The sequence below is a fragment of the Mesoplodon mirus genome (genome assembly GCF_964341445.2).
Source record: "Mesoplodon mirus genome assembly, chromosome: 4".
Lineage (NCBI taxonomy): Eukaryota > Metazoa > Chordata > Mammalia > Artiodactyla > Ziphiidae > Mesoplodon > Mesoplodon mirus.
The window spans coordinates 86273508-86286130 of NC_138979.1; the positions used below are offsets into that span (position 1 = coordinate 86273508).

A 12623-nucleotide genomic window follows, 5' to 3' on the forward strand; every position below is an offset into this window, starting at 1 on the left:
AATAACTGTCTCTACTGGGCAGAAGGAGGGGCACCCTGCCTTCTTTTTTTTTTTTTTTTTGCGGTACGCGGGCCTCTCACTGTTGTGGCCTCTCCCGTTGCGGAGCACAGGCTCTGGACACGCAGGCTCAGTGGCCATGGCTCACGGGCCCAGCCGCTCCACGGCATGTGGGATCTTCCCGGACCGGGGCACGAACCCGCGTCCCCTGCATTGGCAGGCGGACTCCCAACCACTGCGCCACCAGGGGAGCCCCAGGACCCTGCCTTCTTGCTCCACATCACTGTCCTCCCTCTGTGGGCACGCTGGCAGAGCGAAGCCAACACGTCGAAGGGCACGTGCCTACCCCTCGCTCTGTCAGAGTTTAAATCAAGTTAGATGTTTCAAAGATACAGATGACATGCAGTTATATGCCACGTTCTAAAGTGGAAGGAACCCAACATTTTTAGGGAGGGAGAGGAGCAACCAGTTTTTTATTTATGTCTTTATTTTACCTAATCCTTAATGTAACTGCCCAGGAGCAGGATTAGCTGAGAGAGAAACTACGAAGTAGTGATTAAACGAGAAACAGTGGTGATTCTACAACTTGTAGGTGGAATCACCTCCCAGTCTAGGGACAAGCAACAAGTTGCTTAGGTCACTGAACTCTCACTGGGATCACTAAGTGGTTCCGTCCCTTCTTGCTCTCATTCACCCTAAGTCTGCTGATATAACACTTTATGTTTCCACTCAAGAAAACTGTCTTTCAGATAAAACACAGGCTCTCTTTTAGACCTTCTCGACGTAAAAGAGTTCTTCTACGGGGTCTCCAGTGCTGTTGGACAGACTGGAACAGTCCACTGGCAAACAAGACTGAGTCCAGAGAGAGACGCACCTTTGGTACACTGCAATATTCTTTGGAACAAAACCGGGTATTGGGTGATCCGTTGGGTTACAAGCAATATACACTCTGGGATTCCAAGCCTCCGTACGACTGAACTGCTCATCTTCTTCTGCAAGGAAGTAAACCAAGTGTCAGGATCTACCCAAGGGAGAAGGCTCGAGCCAAAACTGACAGTGACACAAGGCTCTGGACAACAGGGAAATCCCCACCGTTTCACATCGATACCTTCACAAAGGCCTGAAAATGCTTATCCTTGGTATAGAGGTCTTTGAAGTAGTTTACAGACTGGTTGTGCTGCCCACAAAACTTGCCGTATGTCTTCTTTAAGCGTTCTGCATTCTCTCCTGAAAACTGCAGAGGAAAGAGAACAGAGGTTATGCCATAACTCAGGGTGCTAAACTCCTATTACCATTTTGTCCAAAGTTTCCAGTCTACTTGTGAAACCCAAGAGAGCTCCCTCCAAAGACTGAAAGATTAAAATGGTACAGGAGCTTTGGAAAACAGTTTAGCAGTTCCTCAAAAAGGTAAATATAGAGTTACCATATGACCCAGCAATTCCACTCCGGGACATAAAAACATATGTCCACACAAAAACCTGTATATGAATGTTCACAGCAGCATTATTCACAACAGCCCCAGAGTGGAAATAACCCAAGTGTTCATCAGAGGATAAATGGATAACGTATGAATGAAAAAAGCCAATCACAAAGGACAACATATTGCTTTATTCCATTTATATAAAATGTGCAGAATAGGCAACCCCACAGAGAAAGTAGATCAGTGGTTGCCTAGGGCTGGGGAAGTTGGTGGGGGTGACGATGATAAAAATGCTCTACAACGGACCGTGGCGACGGCTGCACAAGAGTCACGGATATACTGAAAACCACTGAACTGTGCACTTTAAATGGGTGGATCACATGGCATATGAATTACATTTCAATAAAGCTGTTATATATATTTAAAAAATAATAAATACAGAGATATCTATGTACTGTGCACGTAAGAAATGCAAGATGTGTTTTAACTCCAATTTGTCGTAACACAGTAATAAAACAGAGAGACTCACTAGAAGTCTTTCATGAGGTAGCACTCTCAAAGAAGTCATCCTGATAAGTCAGCAAGACATCAGAAACGGCCGTCATTACCTAGGGATCTGTTTATCCTACTTACCTCAGGCCAGCAGGCCTAACAATTCTGCATGGCCCTTACCTCATTCCCAAGCGTGTGCAATCTCAACCACTCATCTGAAGCTACGTTCACTGTGGGGTAACCGCTGAGTTTCTGTATGTGGTCCACAAGACACGTGCTAAGCATCAATTCCCGCTGGACTAACAATCTCTGGAGGCAACACAGCTTGATCCTTACCCCAAAACTTGAAAAAACGTTCAGCATAGCCTTTCCTTTCCCCCTTTACCAACAGAGGAGCTGAGGCAGAGAGATTTTTAAGTGATCGGCTCCCATCACAAAGCAAGTGCCCTAAAAGGGTGACTCTGGCACTGGCGCTCAGAACCAACAAATGGACACCATGGGGCTAACATCTTACTAGAGAACATGCACAAATACAAGGAGCTACAAGGTCAGAGGAAGTACCAGTGCAGGTCTGAGGGTGGAGAGGAGGGGCAGAGGGAGAAACATGGAAAAGGACAGGAGGGGGATGTTTGGGGAGGAAGGGTCCTCACTTGCAGAGCTGACCGTGCCCACTTTGAGGCCCTGACCACCAGTGTGAACGCATTCACTACACTGCATCTGCATTTACTTCACGACATGCCTATCCTTCACTCCTAGAACATGAGTTCCATGAAGCAGAGGTCTACACTATACTTACCTTTGTGGTTCCACATGGTATTGAGTAAATCCCCAGTGAATACATGAAAAATGAATGAATGAAGGCACCAATGAATTAATAGGGCAAGGGGTACAGACTCAAGGAAGGACAACGAAAGGACAATATTTCCAATTCTCAGGCAAATGTTCCAGCAAGTAAGCCTCTGCTTCCACAAGGAGGCAGAGACTTGCCGGTGAGAAAGAGCTAGTCAGATGTGATGCGATCCCCTCTGCCTATAAAGGTTATACTAGCATTATTCATCTTTCAAAAAGAACGTTTTAAAAAAGAAACATTTAGAAACTGCCTATGACATATACATCTGAAAGTATCAAAACAACTTTTAGCTAAATTGCTTTTGACGTAGGATTGAAACCATACCATACCCTGATGAAAATATTAGCAAGAAATATTTTATGAATTATTTTACAGTTTCTTAGTTTCTTAGTCAAGTTTGTACTCTCAGGTGGTTTTTAGATAAACGAGCCTTTTGATTTGAGGCACAAGTTGAAGTTGAGACTTCCAAAAACTATTTTTTGATCTCTTAAACTATAGTATCTCTGATGTTGGTACAGACTCTGAGGAAGAAAAACTGGCTTTTACCGCGTATCTACCATGTATGCTGGGTACTTTATATATACATTACCTCTTAAATTTTAAAATAGCATTAAAAGAGAAAATCTACTGTCCTCAATTACAGAAGAAGAAACTGAGGGTCGGAGAGCTGCAATCACTTGCCTAAGCTCACAGAGATCGTGAGCAGTCCAGCCAGGATGTGAATGCACAGCTACGGGGCCCCCAGTGCGTGTGAGAGGCACCAGGCGCCCACCCGCTGCTCACCTGGTGCACAAGCACATCCCCAATCCTCTTGATGAGAAAGTTCTTTTCACTTTTATCCACCAGAGAGTCCTTCTTCCGCTCCAGGATCCTCTGAAAGAACTGGCTGTGGATACTGATCAGCTCATCCAAACAGGGGAAGAGCTTCTCCACCAACTGCTGCTTGAAGAGCAGGTCGGCCGTCATGCCACGGCTGTACACGTCGCTCATGATCTTGAGTGTGCGGAGGTGATGGAACTCCGTCTGCATCAGCTCTGGGGGAGGGACAAGGCTCAGTGGTCAGGAATGCTCTCCTGGAGGATTCTCCTGCAAAGCGTGTCTGCTGCTACTAACAGCCCAATTTTGTCTTAAGGCTATTTACGGCCCAATTTAAACTTTAAAACTGAGTCAACAGCTGTCTTTTCCCTAAGGTGTTTTCATCCTATTCCTCGATTTTTGACGGGACCTCACACTATTTTCTGACAGGTGTACTGGATTCCATCACTCTTAAGTGGTGGTTTCCAATGTGGTCTTCATTGGGATTCAAGACCCTTCATAATTTACTACGTTCCTATTTCCCAGAAATGACTTGTGTTTAGTCTAGTTTCTACTGTAGCTGAGGAATTAAACTGTACTGTCACAAGAGATCTCTTTTTAGGACTATCACAAAATAAGCACTCATATTAAATAAAATGTCCAATAAAATTAAAGAATATAATTTTACAGAGAGAGTAAAGGATAGAAATAAGATGTCTCTCTACCTCAAAGTTTTCAAAAGAAAATCTTTGAGATGCTACATACTTGAAAATTGACTTGACATAGCCCAATAAATCCCCTAATAAACAATGCCAGACAATGCACATCAAATATTAGCAGAGCACATGAAGAGTCTCACCATAAATCACTTCTTGCCGTATGACCACATCTTTCTTTTGCTGTTTCAGAAACTGGCTGTCCACTATCTGACTCCAGCACTCTGCTTCCAGCTGTTTGGACTCAATCTCAAAGTCTCCCATTAGCTGCCCTTCATTCATGTCTGTACCTACTCCTCAAAATACAAAAAAAAAATCAATATCAGAATCCTGCATCTGTGACCTCTAAAAAAAACCTCTGCTGGACGTTCCTCATGGTGATAATTTCCTGAGACATAAACACTCTACACTAATACAGGGATGTTCATAGAATATATATTCTATTAGAAAAGATCATTTTCTGTTCCAGAGTGACATACTCTATATTCAAGACATTGATTAAGGGTGATAACCGTCACATAAATCAAAGGTGATTAAGACATGATCAGGGTCCTGGTGACTTGACTTGTTTAAGAGAGTAGGCTTACAGCTGTGCCAAGAGAGCTAGAACTGAACGTGTACCAAAGTCTAGGGGAAGGAGAAGCGTTTGTACTAGAATCTGACCACATTAAAATCAATGACATCCTTCAGTGGACAACCATCTAACAACAGGGTAAGTGGGTTTACCAACTCATTATAAAGCATGTGATGCTTTACAGACAGTTCAGAGAAGTTTCACAGGAGTAAGGAAGAGGCAGGAGATGCGTTAGTTCTTGCATTCTAGGAGATGGCACAAAGTCTCTGCAGACACACACAATACATGCCGTGATTTCTGCTTACCCTCATCAGTAAGGGACTCTGTTGACTCATTGACCTTGCTGATTTTATTTCGTGAGTCTGTTGAATGAGACAGGAATTTCCAGGTGTTTGATATGTTCTCAGCATTGCCAACTCTGGGGGCAAAAGGAAACACATACCGTCAGATACATTCTGAGAAGCCACAGTTTCCGGTCTTAAGTGAAGATCTGACAAACTAGAAAGTGACAGCTGGCTGCAAGTACTACAATGATGGAAGACAAATTACTTAGGTCAGGTACCCAGCAATATGCAACACAAACTATTAAGGAAGGTTGGAGGCATTTAACATCACTGCAAGCATGAACTTTTTGAGCCTTGGATTTTTTTTTTAACGATAGGTAGCAAGGAGAATGCTCTTCCTTCAAACTGCATGCACATTATATAAGAAATTTTTCTGTTTGAAACTCATGTCTAACCACTACACTTTTTCCCTGTGTTCCCTAAATAACTATAGACCAAGCCCTTATATTAAACCATATTCTTCCAACTTTTCTTGAGCCCAACTCACCAGCTAGCACATTAGGCACCCAGTAGATGTTTGTGGTACAACACAAAAGTAAGCCAGAGTCATTTAAAACTAAATTTTATTTAAAGGCCAACTTTTAAAAGTCATAATATAAACTCATTTGGATAACATAAGAACTTGGAAAAGAAAGCCTTTGGTTAATTACAATAGAAAGACAAAATGACATAAAAATCCCTGAAACTTTGTTTTTAATGAGGAGGAAACATTAGCCAGCACAGAGGTTAGGAAACACAGACAAAAGGAGATTTGCATCCTTCAGTTGGGAATTTTCCTCCAGCCTAGGTTAAGAGAGCTGCAAGAGATGTTTTGAGTCCTACATTTGAGATGACTTCTTTACTGGATGGGAAGGCAGGCATCTTACCCCAAACAGCCAGCAACATCATAATTGGCCCCGTGCTAATCACAGACAGCCGAGGCCTGAACAATCAGGGGCCACAGCAACTTCTGGAGGGACCATAAAAGGAACTCAGTGCAGATGAGGGATGGGGAACCTACTGTAGTACCCGGCCCATTATTCACTCCCATGACTTAAGAGTCAAGAGGCAAGTTTAAAAAAAAAAAAAAAAAAAGCGAAACAGAACACAGTTACCCCCTCCCCCCAGGTTCATCTGACCAACAGAAAAGTGTGACATATGAAAATACAAGTGATAGAAACCAAACATTCAGAATTAAATCTTTTTTCCTATTCCCACTTCTTATTTTGATCTGAAAATCATCCTTTTAGAAGGCAGGTTCTTGAAAAGCAGGGCTGATCATGTAAAAAAGCAGAGGACAACTGGCCTAAAAATGGTGTTTAAAGGGGATCCTTGCTACAAAATGGCGATCATGATGGTGCATCAAAGTGTAATCCTCACCCCACTCAGCTGTAGCACTAACCCATTACGTTATACATTTCTTTCTAAAACAATCTTTTTGTCAAATGGTATAAATTATTATGCTCTGTCACCTAGATGTCAACTGTGTTAGCTTTACATCCCCACTCACCCAGCAATGTTCTGAATGGAGACACTTTTGGAGAGCGACACACTCTGCTGGGACCGTCTGTTAGCAAACATGGGGGCGGCAGTGGTTTCATGGGCCAGGAGGAATGCGGACTGAGGGCGCTCCTTGGGCTGGGAGGCTGTAAAGAACGAAAGGACACCAAATGAAGTATCACCGACACATGCCCACCAGCACTGACTCACCTGATGAATGCCAAATAGAAGCAAACTGCTTTAAAAGAGATTTACCCTGGGAGTGTAAATAGGTACAAAAACTCTATGGAAGACAACTTGGCAATAGCTGTTGAAACTGTAAATGCCTATCTTTGATCCAGTAATTCCATTTAGGATATGTTTATTCTACAAGATTTACTTGTTTATATTTGAAATGACATATGTCCAAAGTTATTCAATGCAAAGTTTGGTAAAAGCAAACTGAGTATCAAAAGAAGATCAGTTAATCAATCATTGTACAGCCTACATGTGAATACTATGAAGCTTTAAAAAAAAATGAGGACACTCTCCATGAACTGACACAGATCTGCAGATAACATATTAAGGGGGAAAAAAACCAAGGTGCAGGGCTTCCCTGTTGGCGCAGTGGTTGAGAGTCTGCCTGCCGATGCAGGGGACGTGGGTTCGAGCCCCGGTCAGGGAAGATCCCACATGCCGCGAAGTGGCTGGGCCCGTGAGCCATGGCCGCTGAGCCTGCGCGTCCAGAGCCTGTGCTCCGCAACGGGAGAGGCCACAACAGGGAGAGGCCCGTGTACCGCAAAAAAAAAAAAAAAAAAAAAAATCAAGGTGCAGAATAAAGTGTGCAACAGACCACCTTTTATGTTTTAAAAACATAATTAATAATCCAAATTGGTATTTGCTTCATTATGATAAAGAAACTTAAGGAAGATAAATATAAAACTAAAAAAAAGCGGTTCACCTGTGGGGTGTGATGGCAGTGAGGATAAAGAATCATATATTTAAAAATTTAAACTAATTCAAAGTAAGAGAAAAGGAGACCGAGAGAATTTTAAGGATAAAAGGAGCCTCAGAGATAACAGGCTGGTGTTCTTTGGGAGGACCTACCAAGAAACGTGTCAGGGGCTGGTGAGATATGCAAATTCCCAGCCCTCCTTGTTCTGTGCAGGTGGGACCTGGGAGCCTACACATTTACTAGCTCCCCAAGCGATTCTTCTGTACAATGTCTGAGAACACAGGTTTTGACCAATTCCTTTAATTTACAGATGAGGAAAATGCAACATGTGTTTGAGGTCACATAGCTAATTTGTCCTCATACTGCATACTTCTCTTGAACTTGACCAAAGAGGAAACTGGAGCTCTAATTTCATGCTAAAGTAGTCACACTGCCATCTGGGTAGCAAATTATTTTTCCTTGGTAGCTAACTAAACTGCTGTATTACCTGTCCATCCCCAGGAGCATCAGGAGCTGAAGGAAATAAGACTGGGGCAGCTGTTATGGCTTCACAGTATTACAGGATGTTTCTGACTTAATAAAATTAATAAAACCATTAATTTCCAATTCAAATTCTGTTTAGAAGAAGGTGATATAATAAACACCAGAAACATGCTACCCTATAACACGACCAGACCCTTCCTGCAGGAAGCACACAGGAAACTAGGAGATGTGGGTCCCACACCAACAGGGAAGAAGGGCAACTGGCAGGGAAGAGAACATGCTCAAGTGTTCAAGAGCCTGGAGCACATCCTCAGTGTCTCAGAAGGGAAGCTGCTGAGCAGATAAAATCTGATGAAGGAAGAAACACCCGTTCTTGAAGAACAGTAGGATGTGGGTAAGTCAACAGAAAAAGGGGACATTCTGATGAGGAGAATTACATGAAGGAAGGCAGAAACACTCTATTAATGTGAAAGGGAGAAAACAAGCAGAAGAGGAAGTAAGTAGAGGGGCGTATATAAGGGATCAGTGAAACGGCTGGAGAAGCAGAACGAAGTCATGTCATGCAGAGCCCTGAACATTATCAAGAACAACCTGCATCTAAAAGGCAGCATAGGGGGTTGAAAACAACAACTTTCCTTTGTTGAAACCAGTCCACTCCACTCAGGGAAGTTGCTAACTACTCTCTGAGCCTCAGCATCCTTAATTGTGATGGTGATGGTAGTGGTGAAAGCAAACACTGAAGGAGGCCTCTCACCAAGTACTTCACTGGTGTGATCTCACTTAAACCCGATGACCACCTGCTGATACTATTACCATCCTTTCACAGAGGAGGAAAACGAGGTACAGGGGATTTAGTAAACGTCCGAGGTTATGCGGCTATTAAGTGGGATGCTGGGACTCAGACCCATCCAACTTGAATCCACAATCTGTACTCTTACCGCTACGTTACCTCAGGAATAAAACGGGTAAAACAGGAATAAGAATACATGCGGGGGTCAGACCTAATAGGTATTTTTTGGAAAAATGCTATTTTATCTGATTTGAAAGAAAAAAAAAAGGTTTCTGAAATAAGGGATAATGTCACAGAACAAAAGTTTAAGGAAGATTAGACTTGTAAAAGGTGTTGGAATGGGTTGGATCATTGGTTAAAGTGGGTGACTGTCTGGCACAACTTTTCTTCTAGGAATCCACATGCAAAGATGGGCAATAATTGGACTTCTGTCTAAAGGGACTCCACACCCTCCTGGTGGCACAGTCTCTACAGCCATTCCGGGGCCATCTGGAAGCACTCAGAGCAGTCGGGCACAGAGCAGTGGTCCTCAAGCTCGAGTGTGTGCATCACCGTCACCTGGAACATCTACTAAAACACAGATCACTGGGCTCCGCCTCTGGAATCTCTGACGTAGTAGGTTTGGGGAGGGCCCAAGAATTGGCACTTCTAATTGATCCAGGATCTACCCTTTGAAAAACACGGCCTGAGGGTAAGTTTCACATGGGCTCCCATAGAGCAAATTTAGGTGATATTCATTACTGCATCTTTATGACAGGGGTTGGAAACAACTCAGACAACCATCTTTGGGGGAACTGATAATTATAATGTGGTATATATTTATGAAAGAACACCATGCAGCGATCTGAGACAATAGCTTACATATAGTAACACGCATAGATCTCAAAACCATATTGAGTGGAAAAAACCCCAGCAGAATGGATAAGCAAGTCCTATCATCTAATTTACATTTAACGCACAAAATCATAAGAGATATTTCCAGAGGTACACATATGTCTAAAGATACGGCAGATTAGAGAGGTTTACATGAAGTATACTGCAGTGCGTGCCGAGGAGGGGAAAGGAATGAGATAGGGAATGAAGAATGAAATGGGGAAAATATTAAGTAAAACCAAAGTGAAGCTTTGCACAGACTGGAGAAGACAGGTTGATGTGAATGGGAGAGGTGTGATTTATCCAATTTGTGTACCACTGAAGTCCTTGGGGAAAAAAAGATTTTCATAACTCCACAGTTTGTCAAGAAGTTTATAAGCAAGATCTCATCTGATGCAACTGTACCGCTGCTAAAAGCGAGTTTCACTGTCGACTCACGCAAGAGAAATTTCAAGACACACAGGGCTAAGGTGCTGCCTTTTAAGCGAAGACACACACTATTCTAGAACCTTCCAGAGAGTTTGATGGTAGAATGGTAAGCTTTTGGTCAATGAAACTGCAGCCTTCTCTAAGTATTCAAAATAGGTATTCAAATCTTGCTTAAGAATAACAAGTAAATACTACAGAAGTATGGGTAAGTCCTGAACCAGAGAGGCGAAAAGGAATCATGAGACGTGGGCCGAGCTACTTACACTTGTTTCTCATAATGACCGTGGGCAGCGAAGATGTGTCATGTGCTTGAAGGCTCCCTTTGGGCTGCTGAAAGGAAAAGAAAGCCTGAGTGAACCCTGCATTTACAATTTATCTTCTGTCAAGTTTCAAGAGGCTTAGAGCAGGAAGCCAGCTGCTCCTACTTCCCTGCTCTATTCCTGCCAATGGTCCTCAGCACCCTAGTCCTAAGCCACCCACTCTGGCTCCCCTCTGAACCCGCCAAGCACTGTGATCCTGCAAATGCCGTCTCTTCTGCCTGGAATGCTCTCTTCACCTTCACAGGCATGGCATTCTTCTATTTCAAGATAATCCCTCCTTGGTAGAGCCATCTGTTAGCTTCTTTCTTCTCCTCACCCAAGGCAGTGACTGGCACCCCTTAGAATCCTGCATGTGCCCCCACCTAGTTTTTTCCTTATTTATGGTCATCGTCTGCTTGTCCATCTTCCCCACCAGAATGCCGATTCCTTAAGAGCGGCATCTGTGCCTTTTTTGTTTCTCTTTCTCCAGTGACTCGCATTTATAAGGTGTTAAATAATTCTTAGGTAAAGTGCTAATTTTAAGACTTTTGTTGTAGCATGGAACAGAGACACTGTGTGAGAAATTACAGACTGAAGCAATTAGTCTGAGATAAATCATTAGTGAAAAAGGGTCCATTTAAAATGGAACTCCCCCTTTCAGGTTACATTCTTTTCTATGGGATATGCTGTATCCCTATCATTCTCCTTCTCTATAGCACATTCACAGTAACAGCAGTCTTACCAGAGATCACAAACTCAAATGCCTGTGGGGTCGGGCAGGTAACAAAGGACAGAGGCGAGTTGGAGGAGGGGGGGAGTGGCAGGCTGGGGCTTGTATATCTTGTCTAGAGGAGGCAGCAGTCACTCAGCCCCAGTAGATTATCACCCACCACCCACCTCTCCAACATTTAAGGAACTACAGGCCAGATACTGTTCTACGTGCTCAGGAACTATTGATGGATCACTTGGCAAGTTGAGTGCTTACATTCTAGTGGGGGGAAGGTACAGAACATTAAAAGTAAATGTAATACAATAAATACAGTTGTTAAGTAGACCCTAAGAAGGTGATAAGTAGTACTATGGAAAAAAAGAAAAAGAGCAAGGGGGGAATTGGGAATGCTGGGTAAGGGGAAATACCAGGGCTGTGAGATCTTCCATTTCTTCAGGAGAAATCAGAAATCCAAACTGGTGTGAAATACGATTTTTCAATAAATACACTAACTCAAATAAAAAAAAAATTACTCCATGAGCCAAACAAAATTTATGTCCATGGACTGAATAAGATCTAGGGTACAGAGGTCTGTCATCTTTACACTAGAGTTCAGTGCTTCTCAAAGTGTGGTCCTCGGACTAGCAGCATTAGCATCATCTGGGAACTTATTAGAAAGGCAAGTTCCTGCCCCCTCCCCACCCACCAAATTGGAAGCTCTGGGAGTGGGGCCCACTGTCACCTTATAACAAGCCCCCCAGGTGATTCTAATGCACACTCCAGTTTGAGGCCACTGCACTAGATAAATGTGTTTGGTTACTGGAAGCACACAGCATGCTGAGCATCTGTGTAGATGGAGCTGGAGAGCACTCTTCTGACAAGGAACAAAGACATTTATGAGTGACTACAACACTGAAAACCACACAGGCCACCTAAACGCCCATCTGCCCCCAGCCTCGTACTCTTTAAGGGCTCTGATATGCAGTGCCTGTTATCACACAGCTGCATACTCAGAGCACGTACCATCATACACTTCCTGCTCCTGTCATGTGATCCACACGAGCCTGTGGAGAAAAGTGCTGCCAGACAGGCCCGTTTAACCCTGACACTCCCCAGCCCATCAGCGTGTCAGAGCCCCTGATTTCCACCTGCTGCCCTCATGGTCCTGAAGAAGGAAGCCAGGCATGTGAAAGGCAGAGGAGGTCTGCAGACACAGTTAAGAAAAAAACCACTTCAACGGCGACACAGATTAAAATCACAGAGAAATGTGCATTTAACATGGAGAAGCTCTGAAATCATTTTACCTTCCAAAAGCCACAAATTCTCGAGTGTGTTAAGAAGAGAAAAATCATTTTTGGTTATTTTAGTCTCAAAGTAGGTACCAAATGATGAAAATAAACAAAAACTACAACCCCAAATCTCCCACCTCTGAAGATCTT

The 12623-nt window shown here is 43.3% G+C and overlaps 1 protein-coding gene across 1 annotated transcript in view; it reads right to left on the reverse strand.

The window, feature by feature from the left end:
* The window catches only part of LOC309802868 (uncharacterized protein), a gene marked incomplete at its 5' end in the record, with an annotated part of 160387 nt that overhangs the window by 15575 nt on the left and 132189 nt on the right, over window positions 1-12623 (reverse strand). Inside the window, 7 exon segments of the mRNA XM_082618750.1 lie at window positions 872-989; window positions 1106-1231; window positions 3543-3793; window positions 4414-4566; window positions 5150-5262; window positions 6678-6813; window positions 10440-10506. Of these exon segments, the coding sequence (XP_082474876.1) occupies window positions 872-989; window positions 1106-1231; window positions 3543-3793; window positions 4414-4566; window positions 5150-5262; window positions 6678-6813; window positions 10440-10506 (964 nt within the window).